This window comes from Mus pahari, chromosome 14, assembly GCF_900095145.1.
Source record: "Mus pahari chromosome 14, PAHARI_EIJ_v1.1, whole genome shotgun sequence".
Classification (NCBI taxonomy): Eukaryota; Metazoa; Chordata; class Mammalia; order Rodentia; family Muridae; genus Mus; species Mus pahari.
Genome location: NC_034603.1, coordinates 82,147,485 through 82,163,253, shown reverse-complemented (window position 1 = coordinate 82,163,253; position 15,769 = coordinate 82,147,485). Strand labels below are relative to the sequence as shown.

Below are 15,769 nucleotides of genomic sequence, written 5' to 3'. Positions count from 1 at the left end.
CCTTCCTTCCTTCCTTCCTTCCTTCCTTCCTTCCTTTAACAGTGTCTCACTGTATAGCCCAGGAGAGTTTTCAACCCCCGATCCTCCTGCCTCTGCCTCCCCAGATCTGGAATTATAGGCTTGTATTACCATGCCCAGGAACATGCTTCATTTCTAAGTCTCCTTTATCATATAACGTTGTGTCTCTGAGATTCACACAACTGATATGTTGATGCTCTAACCTGAATCCTGCTGTGCTGCCCTCTGGTTGGCTATGTAAGCACCCTGGGACATCGTTTTTATCTTCTGTGGTTGAACACTTTAGAGCCTCTTTTCCCTTTTCTTCACTCTCCTTCCCTCTCCTTCCCTCCTCCTCCTCCTCCTCCTCCTCCTCCTCTTCCTCCTCCTCCTCTCCTACCCTCCCACACCCTGCTTTTGTTATAAAATAAAACACAGGCTGAGATTGCACACATCACCAAGACCTGCTTTTTATGTGAGTTCTGCTGAGCTGCCTCAGACCCTCAAGCTGGTACAGCAAGCCCTCTTGGCTGAACTACCTCCACTGCCTTATATATATAATCAGGTAGATATAAATACATATAGCCATAGATACAGATAGAGATAGACATATAGCTAGAGACATACAGAAGGAGATATATCTTTTGATAAATGGTTTTTAATTGTGATGTACCAAATTAGTCAGTATTTCCTTTGTCACTCATGCCTTTGGCTCTCAATTAAGAAATTATTATACCAAGACAAGCTCATGCTTGCAATCCCAGTGTACGAGAGGTAGAGGGAGGAGAATCTGGAGTTTCATCCTCAGCTACATAGTAAATCCCAGGTCGTCTTAGACTACACATGACTCTGCCTCAAATGTCAGGTAGGAGCTGGAGAGCAGGCTCAGCAGTTACAAGCTGCGCACCAGGTTTGCACCACACAGCAGCTCACAGTGATCTCTGACTCCATTCTAGGGGATCCAACTTCCTCCTCTGTCCTGTCTGAGCACTGCCAGGTGCAATAGCATGCACGGAGACACAAACACTCAGGCACATATAAATAAACAAAAGTATTTTCAAAAAACCACAAACAACCTAAGAAGATGAAGAGGAGGAGACTACTAATAACAAAAGAATAGGAGAAGGTGACACCCTAAAAATTAAATTGTTTTCTTGTATTGTAAACATTTTTGTTTTCAATTCCTTACATTTCATTTTATAATTATTGAGTATAGTTGTGATGTGTGTGTGTGTGTGTGTGCATGCATGCCACAATCTGTGCAGACCTTCATGGAATCAGTTCTCTCCTTCCATCAGGTCACCAGGCTTGTGCAGCATCGTCAACCACTGAGCCCACATGGTTCACACTGGTGCACTCTGGTCTTCTAGCTAGAGCTCTAGTCTCAGGTCTTGGCTCACGGCTCTCTTCTTAGGTATCAGTAAGTGTTCATCAGCACAGGCCAGGTCCTCTGCTGCTCACGTCTTGGGTCAAGCCAATCACATTCCTAAAAGGAAATCAAGTATGGGCTGGAGAGAGGATGATTCAATGGAGAGCATTGGCTGGTCAGGCAGAGATGCTGAGTTCAGATCTAAGCACCCACCCCAGGTGTCTTACACCCCAGCTCAAGGGATCAGTGCCTTGCTTTAGCCTCTGTAATCACTGCACTTATATCATGCATAGACAAACAGGCAGAAAAAAATCATATATAAAAATTAACATAATGCTTTTTTAAAAAAACAGAGAAGTTTTCTGAAAAGTGCACGCTGGGGCTTTGAGTGTGAGCACAGGTCTCTGTCAGGGTCTCTGTCGCTGTGAGGAAACACCAAGACCAAAAGCATCTCTGGGAAGAAAAGGTTTACTTTGTTGTCTCCTCCACATCTCAGCTCAGCATCAAAAGAGTCATAACAGTCAGACAGGGCAAGAACCCAGAGGCAGGAGCTGATGAAGAGGCCATGGAGGGCTGCCACTTACTGGCTTGTTTACAGAACCCAGAACCACCATCCCAGACCTGAAATGGGCTGGTCCCTTCCCCATCAATCACTAATTAAGAAGACACCCTTTACAGTTCCATCTGATAGAGGAGTTCTGTTTGTTATTGTTTTTTGTTTTTTGTTTTTGTTTTTGTTTTTTGATGGAGTCTCTCTATGTAGTTCTAGGGACTGTCCTAGAACTCACAGACATCCACCTGCCTCTGCCTCCCTAGTGCTGACATCAAAGGTCTGCTGGCATGGAGGTATTTCTCAACTGAGGTTTCTTTCCCTCAGATGACTCTAGCTTGGACCAAGTGGACATAAAAGCCAGGCAGCACAGAGAATCAAATGCACCGTTAGGGTAACTTCCTTATCTATGAGCATTGACTGTAACCCAATTATTCTTCTTTCTCTTTTGTACCCCAACTCCTCCCGGAGAGCCCCCCTCCCATCAAAACCTGCAATACCCTTCATTTTTTATCATATTCTTTAAAATTTATAAAATATTGTAACAATAAAAATGAGTATTATAAAAGTTGTTCAATATAAAACATCAATTAAACAGTCTTATGTAGATATTTGTCTACAGCAATACTGAAAATACATACATTTTTCACAATGTAAATTTTAAAGAACTCCAAATATATTAACTATATATTTTAAAATAATATATCACTATTAGTTTTTTTAGTGAACATAAATAAAGTCTTTTTGTTTGTTTGTTTTGTTTTTAGTAGAGCTCAAAATCTGGTTCTTACTGTGGTACAAACACAAAATAAGAACAGTTTTTGGACATTGGAGTTCATTGTAATAAGGCTGTACTTGAATGTCCCTCAGATCACCAAAGGATTTTACCTCCATAGTAGATAAACTAAGAGTTGACAGTTATGCTGCACCAAGGAATGAATCGTAGGCACGAATTTTGGATACAGATTTCCTGCTATGGTCAATGCTATTTGACTTGAGTCAGGCAACAGGTTACATTCATTTAAGAAATTGTGAGTGTGTGAAAATGGTCTACCAAGAAGTCATTCATCAACTGTTTCAGTGTCTAATGGTTCTGCTCGGATGGTGGCACAGACGTTAGGTAAGATTCTGGTTCATTGGCTGTGATGATTTTGAAAACCATTCATCTCAGAATAAGAGTAACTTATAAAGTCCTACTCTTCAAATTTGATACAATAATTATAAATATCAGCAAAGACTTCAGTCTCACTCTTTGCTGTTCTCTCACAAACCAACCCCCAAATTAATTGTCTACATTTCTTCTGGCTGTATAAATAATTTTGAAATATGTAAGCTGTTCTAAAAACCATAGAACAGTGCAAAAACATCAAGTAAACAGTCCTACTAATAGAGAGGCTGAGATGGGAGAAGCATGATTTCAAGACCATGATGTGGCACACAGCAAGACCCTGTCATGTACAAAGAAGCAGAAAGTGAATATAAATTGTACAACATTGGACCTATTTCTCCCATTACCAAATTAGAAAGACCACAGGATGACAGCTGACAAATTTCTAATTCCTCATATTTTTGACTTTCAATTGATCAGGATGTGTTGGTAATATTAATTTTCATGTTAAGAGATATTAAGGAGAAGTGATTGCTACTTCCTGTTAATTTTCTTGTTAGAGGTGGAATGATGTTTGTGTGGGTTTGTTGAAAGATTACTTTCTTGCTTCTTCTAGGGTGTAGTTTCACTCCTTGTGTTGGTGTTTTCCATCTATTATCCTTTGTAGGGCTGGATTTGTGGAAAGATGGTGTGTAAATTTGGTTTTGTCATGGAATATCTTGTTTTCTCTGTCAATGGTGGTTGAGAATTTTGCTGGGTGTAGTAGCCTGGGCTGGCATTTGTGTTCTCTAGGGTCTGTATAACATCTACCCAGTATCTTCTAGCTTTCATAGCCTCTGGTGAGAAGTCTGGTGTAATTCTGATAGGTCTGCCTATATATGTTACTTGACCTTTTTCCCTTACTGCTTATAAAATGCTTTCTTTGTTTAGTGCATTTGATGTTTTGTTATTATGTGACAGGAGGAATTTCTTTTCTGGTCAAGTCTGTTTGGAGTTCTGTAGGCTTCTTGTATGTTCATGGGCATCTCTTTCTTTAGTTTAGGGAAGTTCTATCTTCTATATATTATATTATCTATATATCTATATATTATTATATTATCTATATATTATTATATTATCTATATATCTATATATTATTATATTATCTATATTATCTTCTATAATTTTGTTGAAGATATTTACTGGCGCTTTAAGTTGGGAATCTTCACTCTCTTCTATACCTATTATCCTTAGGTTTGGTCTTCTCATTGTGTCCTGGATTTCCTGGATGTTTTGCGTTAGGAGCTTTTTGTATTTTGCATTTTCTTTCACTGCTGTATCAATGTTTTCTATGTATCTTCTGCACCTGAGATTCTCTCTTCTATCTCTTGTATTCTGTTGGTGATGCTTGCATCTTGACTCCGGATCTCTTTCCTAGGTTTTCTAACTCTGGGGTTGTCTCCCTTTGTGATTTCTTTATTGTTTCTATAGTCCCATTTTTAGATCCTGGGTGGTTTTGTTCCTTTCCTTCACCTGTTTGATTGTGTTTTCCTGTAACTCTTTAAGAGATTTTTGTGTTTCCTCTTTAAGGGCTTCTAACTGTTTACTTGTGTTCGCCTGTATTTCTTTAAGGGAGTTATTTATGTCCTTCTTAAAGTCCTCTATCATCATCATGAGAAGTGATTTTAGATCTGAATCTTGTTTTTCCAGTGTGTTGGGGTATCCAGGACTTGCTATGGTGGGAGAATTGGTTCCTGATGATGCCAAGTAACCTTGGTTTCTGTTGCTTATGTTCTTACACTTGCCTCCTGCCATCTGGTTATCTCCAGTGCTACCTGCGCTGACTATGTCTTACTGGAGCCTGTCCTTCCTGAGATCCTGGTTGTGTCAGAACTCCTCCAAGTCAAGCTGTCTCTGTGATCCTGTGATTCTGGGATCCTGCAATCCTGAGATCCTGGGTGTGTCTGAGCTCCTAGGAGTCAAGCTGCCTTTGGGACCTTGAGATCCTGCTGTGACCAAGCTCCTGGGATCCTGGGATCCTCTGACCCTGGATGTGTTAGAGCGCCTGGGAGTGGAGCTGCTTCTGGGTGTTGGGCTGCAGAGTTTGCGCCCAAGCTCTGTTCAGGGCACTGGCACAGACAGACCATAAGGAATCCATGCCACTGGTCTGGTGGAGTTCCTGTGTGCCTGGGTCCTGCCCATCCCAGTTACTCCCGGTGTTGGGGACAGATGTTGTATCCTCCTCATCTCTGATCCTCTGATCCTGGGTGTGTTGGAGTGCCTGGGAGTGGAGTTGTCTCTCTTAAGCCTGCATTTTTATTAGTTTTTAATTTTGCGTCTGTGTGAGATCAGAGCTTCAGAAATTCCTAGAGCTACAGAGGTGATTTGTGTATACCTCAGCGGGTGCTGGGACTCAAACTTGGGTCTTCTGGAAGAACAGCAAGTGCCCTTAACCACTGAACCATCCCTCCAGATGTGTATTTTTATTTTAACTGGTGTCCTTAGACTGGAGAAGTGGCTGAATAGTAACTTGCTTGTCTACAGTGCACAAATCCCTGCTTTGATCCCAGTACCACACAAAAAATGAAAAGATTATTATTAAATGGTATTTTGTGTGTGTGTGTGTATGTGTTAGAAAATGTATGTGTATGTGTTTGGGTGAGTTAGGTTATGTGTGTGTGTATGTATGTATGCGTGTGTCTGTGTGTGAGGCGGGTTATATGTGTGTGTTGTGGTATATGTGTGTTTATATGTATGTTGTGTATGTGTGTGGTGTGTGTGCATGTGTGTATGTGTGTATGTGTGTGCATGCATGTAAGTGTGTGTGCATGAGTGTGTATATGTGTGCATGTGTGCATTTGTGTATGTGTGTGTGCATGTGTGTATGTGGGTGTGCATATGTATATGTGTGTATACGTGTGTGTGTGCATGTGTGTATGTGGGTGTGCATATGTGTATGTGTGTGTATACATGTGTGTGTGTGTGTGTGTGTGTGTGTGTGTGTGTGTGTGCCTACCTTTTATGGGCTAGGCATCCACACTCAGACCAGGCCTTGTGCTTTCACAGTAATTCTTACCCAGGAAGCCATCATTCCAGCCCTAAATGCTATCTTTTAATAGATTTGAAGTTATTGGTTGTAGATAAGTAGACCTTTGTTTATTCACTTGTTTATTGAGAGGTGTGTGTTTCAATTATAATAAAATTTGGTTTCTTTCCAATTCTTTCATCTTCATGTGGTGTATTAGCGTTCTATTGCTGTGATAAAACACTGTCCAACAGAAAACAAAGATGGCCGGCACCGCTGAAACTCGGAGGAGCCTGGGAGCCCTGTGAAGCAACAGCAGATAAGGAATTTGCGGCGCCCGCAATAGCTCTGGAGTGACTACGAAAAAAAAGAGCAAGTCTTGTCGGGCGTGGTGGCGCACGCCTTTAATCCCAGCACTCGGGAGGCAGAGGCAGGTGGATTTCTGAGTTTGAGGCCAGCCTGATCTACAGAGTGAGTTCCAGGACAGCCAAGGTTACACAGAGAAACCCTGTCTTTAACCCGCCCCCCCTCCCCCCAAAAAGGCAAATCTTATGGGAAGATGCCTTTTAAAAGTGGGATTGCGATATTGTAGAAAAAGATTGCGATCTGAGCAGAAAAAGACACGTCTGGACTCTTCGCTGCCACGTCTCAGACAGCAGACAGCAGGCGCAGGCGCAAAGGTCGTGCGCTTTGGGGAAGCCCGTGCTGACGACGGGGAGAAGAAATCTGAAGCACCTTTTGTTCCTTTATATTTGTTTAATCATTTTCTTATCCCCATTTACACGTTTTAAGTCCCCAAACACTTTCTTAGACCCCCAAACACTTTCTTACATCCCCACAACTTAAGCTTCTATACCCTCAGATTTTACATAAACTTCACACTCCTTCCCATCCAATTATTCACCAGAGGACACAGGTGGTTGATTACAGGGAGCAGTCACTGTAAAGTAAGTGGGTTCCTTTACATAAAGAAAATGTTAAGAAGTTGATTCTTCCATTAGTCTCATCTTCAAACCCATCAGAGACATGAGAAGGATAATCTAAGTGACCTATGTCTCAATTGGAGTGACAGGAACTTACCCATTACCTAGATGAACACCCTATTAGGCTCTTGTGGTGTTGGTGGCTTAGTTGAGGGCACAGGCCCCAGGGAAGCATCAGTTTTCAGTTGCCAGCTCTAAATAGACTTTTCTGTGAACCAGGAACTTAGGAAGTTTGTCCTATCTTTGTCTAGGCAAAGTAAGGCATTCAGTTTTCCAGTGTCTTGCCTGTCCACAATTTGGGCAGAGTTCTGGCCCTCGGTGAGGCATTGGGGGCAGTTATGCCCAGTGGTTAGCATTACCACAATACAGGTGGAGTCGTCGGTGCCCCATTTATCTTCTGTGGAGACTTTGGGAGAGTCACTATTAGGATTTGGAAATCTCTGTCTGTCAAGGTAAGTTTAAGCATGTCAAATGCCATAGTCAGCAGGTCTCTGAAGTCCCCGAGTAAAATATAGCTGAATAGGCAAACTTGGCTTGTTTCTAGCTATTTGTCCTGGGCTTAACCTTGAAGACATAGACAAGAAGTTAGATAAGACTCCCCCTGTTAGGTTTGAAACGTAAAACTCACAATTTTTCAATTGAAGCTCTTCAAATATTAAAATAAAAACGTTAATCATAGATGCGGTTCATAGAGAGACTGGCAATTTTGCTGATCCTACAAATATTTCACCATTACAGGCCGTTGTAGTTTTCTGTAGGTTTAGTTTATCCAAAGAGCTAAAGCTTATACAGAGAAGTGAGATATGGCTGTCAGCAAGGCACCGAGTGCTTTTGGCAGCCCTTAGTTAAGATGCTGGTGACGATGACTTTCCCAAAACAAAGACCAGGTCTAGGTCCATGATCCTGCTGTAGCTGGGGGCTGTGTTGATGTCAGTAGGCCATGCCGACACCGGCAGCCACGTTGATGCCCTTGGCCTGTGTTGCTGGCAGGGTTATGATGGTGTCCACACCCCATGCTGTGGCAGAGGGTCATGTTGATGTCTGTGGTCTTTACTGCCACTGGAGACTGTGAGGATGTCTGTGGTCCATGCCGTTGCCAGAAGCCATGTGGAAGTCCATGATCCCTGCTTCCATTAACTATGAAGGGCAAGAAAGCTACTCTTGCTGGGCATGGTGGCACACGCCTTTAATCCCAGCATTCAGTGGGGGAGCAGAGGCAGGCAGATTTCTGAGTTCCAGGCCAGCCTGGTCTACAAAGTGAGTTCCAGGACAGCCAGGGCCACACAGAGAAACCCTGTCTCAAAAAAACAAAACAAACAAACAAACATAACAAAGTAAAAAACAAAAACAAAACAAAACAAAACAAAAAATAAAAAGTAACATCCTAGACAGAAAGGCATCGAAAAGAATTCTTAAAAACTATGATGAGGCTGCAGGAGTGCAGTTCTCACAATTGATGGCTTCGGCTGGGGTTCAAACAGGGAAGGACTCAGTTTTCTTTAAGGGGCTGGCCACTGGGAGTGTGACCATGGTTCAATGAGTATAAGTTGTTTCCTTCCTTCCTTCCTTTCTTTCTGTCTGTCATCTCCTCCTCCTCCTCCTCCTCCTCTTCCTCCTCCTCCTCTTCCTTCATTTTGCAGGAAAGGTCACAAGAGTGAGGGGCAGACCTGGGAAGACTGGGAAATAAGCTTGATCAGGGTTTATGATGTGAAATTCCCAAATCATCAATAAAATAATATTTCAGAAAAACAAACAAAACCTCCATATCAAGACAATTTATAGAAGAGATGATTAATTTGGGCTTTTGTTCCCAAGGGATTAGAGTCGATCATGGTAGGGAATCCTGACAGCAGGCAGCAGGCACAGAACAGGTGAGAACACAAGTAGGGTACAGAGAGAGGGTACTGGGAATGCCAGGAGTGACATTCCCTCAAAGTGACCTACTTTTCCAGAAGGGCCATATCTCCTAAAGCTACCCAAGGAGCATCCTCTACTGGGGATTAAATATCCAATGCCTGGTGTGCTGAGCACAGCCCACTATCACTTGAGCTGAGACTCTCAGCTGCTGGGCCCACCAATATACCATAGAACTTTTCTGGATCTAATATCCAGTGTGCTCTACTCCTTAACCCAAGACCAGATTGTCCAGACATCCCCACCACTGGTCCACGGGCTTCCCTCCTTTGCCTCTGCTTGCCCTGCACAGTTCCCCGGCCTCCTCTGAGTGACCCGGCTCTGGCATTAACTGATGCCTCTTGTGCTGAGTAACTGGCAGCAGGAAACACCCACGCTATAAAAGGAAGCATATGAGTAAGACACTCAGAGGCAACCTGGACAAACAGAGCGAGTCAGCTGGGGTCTGCAGGGCTTTGGGTATCCTGCCGAGATTTGGATTTGCGGCTGGCTGTTCATCAAGGGGTGCAGCAAAGTGGGAAGGCAGGACCATGTGGCTGTCCCTAGCTCTGCTGCTTCTCAGTTTTCCAGGTATGTTCAGCTAGGGCCTGGGGGACTTGGGACTGCAGGTGTTGAGTGGCAGACAGAGGGGCCTGTCCCAGGTTTAAGAAGAGCTGCCACCTTCAGAGAAATGTGGGGTGGCTCTGTAGCTTCATCCAGCAAAAGGACGCTGGGTTCTACACTGTGCCAGGCATGGGTCAGGACCTGGGGATGTGAAGGGAGAGGAGAAATGGAGATATCCTTTAAAGGAGATTCCAGATGCTCTTGTGGGTGAGACATGCAGGAAGAAGCACAAGAAAGAAGTGCTCAGGGGAAGGAGCTGGGACCCCTGAGGGAGCTACAGAAAGCCCTCCTGAGCCTGCTCCTTCCATACATCAGAAAGAAGCAGATCTTTACAGCCCTTGAGGCAAGCAGAACATGCACTCCAGGGAGAGGGCATGGCTTGGGGAAAGGACTTACAGGCTTAGAGCAGCTGCCACACCCATGCAAAGGGAGCGCTCAGTGGACAGGTCACTGAGGGGACACTGGCTAAATGTGAGTTTGCAAATGCGAAAGGTAAAAGGAGGGATAATTTCGGGTGCCTGTATCACTGAGCTTGCGTCTGAGATCCAGGCCCCTCAGCTGGCTGCCTGCTCTTTAAACCTCAACACCAAGCAGGCCAGGAGTGAGCTCTGCCATGGCTTGCACATTTGCACACATGCAGAGCAACGTTCACTAGTATACTCAAAGGCTGCACATCTACACACAATCCGTACATCTACACGCTCTGTCCGTACCTCCAGGATCACCCGCTCACATTCACACTCTTTTTGTTTGTTTGTTTGTTTGGTTGGTTGGTTTTGGGAAGTTTTGTTTGTTTGTTTGTTTGTTTGTTGTTTGTGGGTTTTGGTAGGGATGGTTTTTTTGGTTTGGGGTGGGTTTTTTGTTGTTTTGTTTTGTTTCGTTTTTTAGTTTTTCAACAATGGAAACAAAAAACACACCTTTTGTTTTGTTTTTTTTTTTGGAAAAACCATTTGTTCTTCCGTCTTTTATTGGTCCTCAAATTTGACCTTGCCCTCCCCAGGCCTCGTGTTTCAGAGCTGAGCCTCTGAAGGCACCCTTGTTGACAACAGTTTCATCCGAGAGGATATCCACAGAGTCCCTCGTGGGACTGGGGTGATTGTAGCTGTAAACTTTCACAGAGGACTTGATCTTGAATCTCTTGACAATCTTCTTCTTGCCCGTGGCAGCTGTTACGTTTAGCGGTCAATTCTAGCCACCAGAGCATGTCTATAAGGACTGTCTGATGTGTGTCCATCATCCATGTTCCTCACGATGACAGCTTTGCGTCCTGAGTAACAACATCTAGGAAACCGGCAACACTTTCCCCTTTTCATAAATTTGCCCATTTCAACAGCAAGCAGCCAGCGCCCAGCAGAAAGGCGTGTTTACACTTTTAAGAAGCCATAAACTGAGACCGTTCACAAAAAGGATTTTATTCTTTTGGTTTATTATATGTATGGATGTTCTACCTGCATGTATGTAAGTGTACATACCATGTGTGTGCTTGGTACCTTCAGAATCTAGAAAGAGGTTATTGGATCCCCTGGGACTGGAGTTATGGATGGTTGCAAATTACCATTTTGGAGCTGGGAATTGAGCCTGGGTCCTCTAATAGAACAGCCAGTACTTTTTTTTCCCTCCCCCTTTGGGTTTTTTTTTTTTTCTTGAGACAGGGTTTCTCTGTGTAGCTCTGGCTGTTCTGGAACTCACTCTGTAGACCAGGCTGGCCTCGAACTCAGAAATCTGCCTGCCTCGGCCTCCCAAGTGCTGGGATTAAAGGCGTGCGTGCGCCGCCGCCACCACCACCCGGCGCACAGCCAGTACTCTTAACTTGTCTCTCCAGCCACCCACCTCCTTCTTTTGAGATAGGGTCTTATTGTATAGCCCTGACTAGCCTGGAGCTCACTATGTAAACCAGGCTGGCTTCAAACTCCTAAACATCCTCCTGTCTCTGCCTTCCTAATTCTGGAATTAAAGGCATATGCCACTATACCCTAGGTAAATTTAAAAAATAATCTAATAAGAACATGCTTTGGACATCTTTCCTGTCATTGTTTGGACATTGCTCTTTACTTTTTATGCTATTGCTCTATCAGAACTTCCCAGTCTAATCCCCTATTAAATTTAATTACTTGTTAAATCTCCAATTAGGCTCCTGATAGAGTGTGCCTGGTGCTCTTAAGGTTGCATCTCAGGTCTTTGAGTTTTCAGGTGTTTACTGTTACATCCATACTAAGGCTAATGCCCTATGCTCCACTGTCTACATTAATCCTGGGACTGGAATAAGTGTGTGTGGGGGCATGAACACAAAGCACAGACTCTTTACAGAATGACCAAGAACTTCAGTGGTGCCTACCATGAACTAGAAACTGAGCAGGACCCTGGGATTGGGGATGGTGGGAAAATAAGCATAGAACCTCTGTGCTTTGAGAGTGAGAAACGTATCGCGGGTTAGGAAAAGAGATAGGTACCTGAAATCAAGTGCTCAGGCTCCAGATGAGAGGCCAGGAGGTCAACAGTAGGAGGGAGGCAGCTCCAAAAAGAGGATAAAGCACTGGGTATAAGCCTGGCCTGGAGGAGGTGGGGAGGGTGGCCGGGATGAAGGCTGTCCAGGAAGAACTAAGTCCACAGCCTTAAGAGGGCACACTGGGGTTAGGGAAAAAGAAAACACAGGTGGCCACAGAGGAGCAAACAAGGTCCAACTCTAATGAGAAACTGAAACCAGTTTTCAGTAAGATATGCATGCCAGAAAGTTTTTAAAAGTCACTCTGTGCAGGGGAGTAACTGACATTCTGGTGCAACTAAAGAGACAGGCTCAGTCCGGTCCCAGCAGCTATCTGAATGCACTGGGCTTTCCTGAATGTTTCTGCCATGATCCAGGTACCAGATGAAGGTCATGTCTAGCCAAACAGCCCCCAATGTCCAGCATTAGTTGCCTCCATGAGGTTTTAACAGCCAGTATGTGACTATAGCGTGGCAGCTGTGCAAAAAGGGAAGTGAGGCTCAGAGAAGTTAAGTAACTTACCCCCAGGTTTCTCAACAACACCATGGTAGATGCATCCATCTGCCGGCAAAGCCCACACTCTCTCTGCTCAGTCGTGATGTCGCTTGCACTGTGGCAGCAGAGATATAGAGAAGATGGTTTGGGCTGGTATCTCCAAGGTGGAGCTAGCTGAACTGATCACCGAGCACTTGCCAAGGGGAGGTGAGGAGAGACCAGTGTAGATGTTAAATCTCCAAGTAGGCTCCTGATAGAGTGTGCCTGGTACTTTTAAGGTTGCATCTCCGGTGGCTGCTATAACAAGTGACCAAAAGCTCAATGCCCCAGAACAACACAACTTTATCTTACTTTTCCAAGATCAAGAGTCCAGAATAGTCTCACCGGCCAAGGTTGAGTTCCTTCTGAAGTCTGGAGAACAATCCATTTCCTGAATTCATCCAAAAGCCCCGATATGTCTGTTGGCTCATGGCCCCTCCTCCTCTTCAAGGCCAGCAGCAGCATGCCTTCAAACCTAAGCCCATTTCAACATCAGGATGTGTAGAATAATCCAGGACAGTCGTATCTCAATATCTCTAGTCACACCTGCAAATGTTTTTTATTCTTTCTCTTTTTAAAACTACAGACAGTGATGTGCACATCAAAGGGACTTCTCTGCTATTTTCTTTGGTGTGTAGAGTTCGTGCTACAGAGCTTGTGTGGAGGTCAGAGGACAACTTTGTGGGGTCAGCTTTCTCTTTCCACACAGGTGCATTGTGGGAATTGAACTCAAATTTGCAAGTTTGTGCTTTTACCCATGTATCCACATCACGCCTCCCTCTGCCTGTGTGAGGCCTCATAGGAACAGGTTGGGTGTTAGGCATCAGAAGCCAGCACTCCTTAAGCAAAGACAGGAAGATTTCTGTGAATTGGAGGCCAGCCTGGTCTATGTAGTGAGTCCCAGGCTATCCAGAGCTACATAGACCTTGTCTAAAAGAAATTAAGAAATTGAGAGAGGGGGGGAAGGAAGGAAGGAAGGAAGGAAGGAAGGAAAAAAGAAAAAAGAAAAAAGAAAGGAAGAAAGAAAAGAAAAGAAAAGAAAAAGAAAAAGAAAAAGAAAAAGAAAAAGAAAAAGAAAAAGAAAAAGAAAAAGAAAAAGAAAAGAAAAAGAAAAAGAAAAAGAAAAATGTTAACAGTCTGTGAGGAAGGGTTATTCTGTCAACCATAGATACAGACCTCAAATAAAACTAAATTAGCTCTAAGGAGAAGGTCCAAGGAGCGGGGAGGCAGTGGTACTGTGAAAACCTGTCCCATTCACAGAGGCCAAAGCCCAAGGTTGAGCCATGGTCAAGAAAGGTCCCCAAGCCCTCCATCTCTTTGTCTGCATCCAAGTGACTGAAAACAAGAAGTTACTATAAGGAAAGAGTGTATCTGTGTTTAGTCAATTTTACTGAGCCACTCCATAGACCAGCAGGATACACATTCCACATAGACATTCTCCAACCCATTTCTGGCTCTGGTTTTTTAGTCCCCTGTTAGAGAGAGAAAGCAGCAGAGTGGACTCTGTGGGAGAGGGGGTGATATGTGGTGGGTGCTCCGAATGGTGGCCTAGACCCAAGGGGAACGTTTGGGTTACAAATGTTACTTGGAACATTGTACAATGCATTAATTAGAACCACAGGCATGGGCCATTTCCTCTGTGGAGGCAAGAAGGCTAGCTAGAGAGTCCTGGGTGTGCTGCTTCATGGTCACACTGACTAGATGTAGAGTCGCTTAGGAGACACACATCTGAGTATACCTGTGAGGATATTTCCTCAGACATAAGTGAGGAGGAGAGATGACCCTGAATGTGGATGGCACTGTGCCATGGAGTGGGAGTCTGGACTGAATATACTCATGAGAAAGCAGGCTGAGCCTTCATCTCTGCTTCCTGACGGCAGATGCAATGTGACTGGCCTCCTCGGCTGCCCACCACCACGCCGCCCCTGCCAAGATGCATGCTTCCCGTCCATCATGAATCAGAATTTAAATTTAAATAACAAAAAGCTGCTTCCTTCATGAAGCAGCACGCGCAGGACTCTCTAGCTAGCCTTCTTGCCTCCACAGAGGAGATGGCCCATGCCTGGGGTTAAGTTGCCTGTCGGGCTTTTGTCACATGGCCCATGCCTGTCACACCCAGGAGGAAAGTAACCCAGGTCTTAGATTTCCCCAGCTGCCTGTAGGACCAGCTCACAATGGCTCACAGCTGTAGGTCTGAGATGTCTCAGCTCAGCTCCATGCTGAGATGATAGTCTGATAGTCTAATAGATGATAGTTTGATAGCCTGATGTCAGTCACAGTGGGGACATTTACATCCCAGAGATTGGCAGACGTTACTAAACAAAACATTTTTTTAACCTAGATAGAAGGTTGTTAAACATTTACCAGCGTACCACTAATTACCCTAAGATCTGAAGGGGATGGCAGGGAGGAAAAGATCACAGAGTGGAGAAGTCAGAGAAGGGGACCATCGGACAAGAATCGTGGCAAGAGGACCCGGAAAATGGGACAGGAAATCAGAAGTGTCATGTGCTGCAGGAGGCCTGGGAAGATAGAGTCTGGAGAGGCCAGGACACCGTCATGCAGGGGTTAACGGAAATAGATATGAGGATTCAAGTGGGTCAGGGTGGCTGGAATACCGGGACCCTTATCGAATTCTTTGGACACTGGCTTGGCTCAGAGGAGTAGAAGCCATGCCCTGACATTGTGTTTTTCAGGCTGCCTCTCCATCCAAGGCCCAGCATTGGTGAGGGGTCCAGAGCAGGGGTCAGTGACTGTGCAATGTCGCTATAGCTCAAGATGGCAAACCAACAAGAAGTGGTGGTGCCGGGGAGCAAACTGGAGCACTTGCAGGGTCCTCATCCGATCCACAGGGTCAGAGAAAGAAACGAAGAGCGGCCGGCTGTCCATCAAGGACAATCAGAAAAATAACTCATTCCAGGTTACCATGGAGATGCTCAGGCAAAATGACACGGACACTTACTGGTGTGGTATTGAAAAGTTTGGAACTGACCGTGGGACCAGAGTTAAAGTGAGCGTCTACTCGGGTAAGTATTTTCCCATGGGTACCACAAGGCCCCGGCACTCAAGGGCTAAAAAGGCTATAAAGAAAGGATTGAAAACCTAGAAGACAGGCAGGCAGGTGGGCAGGAGGGAGGGAAGGAGGGATGAAAGGGGGGAGGGAGGGAGAAAAGAAGGAAGGAAGGAAGGAAGGAAGGAAGGAAGGAAGGAAGGAAGGAAGGAAGG

At 44.6% G+C, this 15,769-nt stretch overlaps 1 protein-coding gene across 2 annotated transcripts in view; it reads left to right on the top strand.

The window, feature by feature from the left end:
• The first annotated feature begins 9,317 nt into the window (after window positions 1–9,317).
• Window positions 9,318–15,769, top strand: part of LOC110332428 (CMRF35-like molecule 7) — an 11,958-nt gene continuing 5,506 nt past the window's right edge. Inside the window, exons 1-2 of one of the 2 annotated variants that reach the window (XM_021213657.2) lie at window positions 9,318–9,495; window positions 15,241–15,570. In XM_021213657.2, the coding sequence (XP_021069316.1) occupies window positions 9,318–9,495; window positions 15,241–15,570 (508 nt within the window). The remainder of the gene's footprint in view (window positions 9,496–15,240; window positions 15,571–15,769) is intronic. The other variant, XM_021213658.2, reaches the window with a different exon arrangement.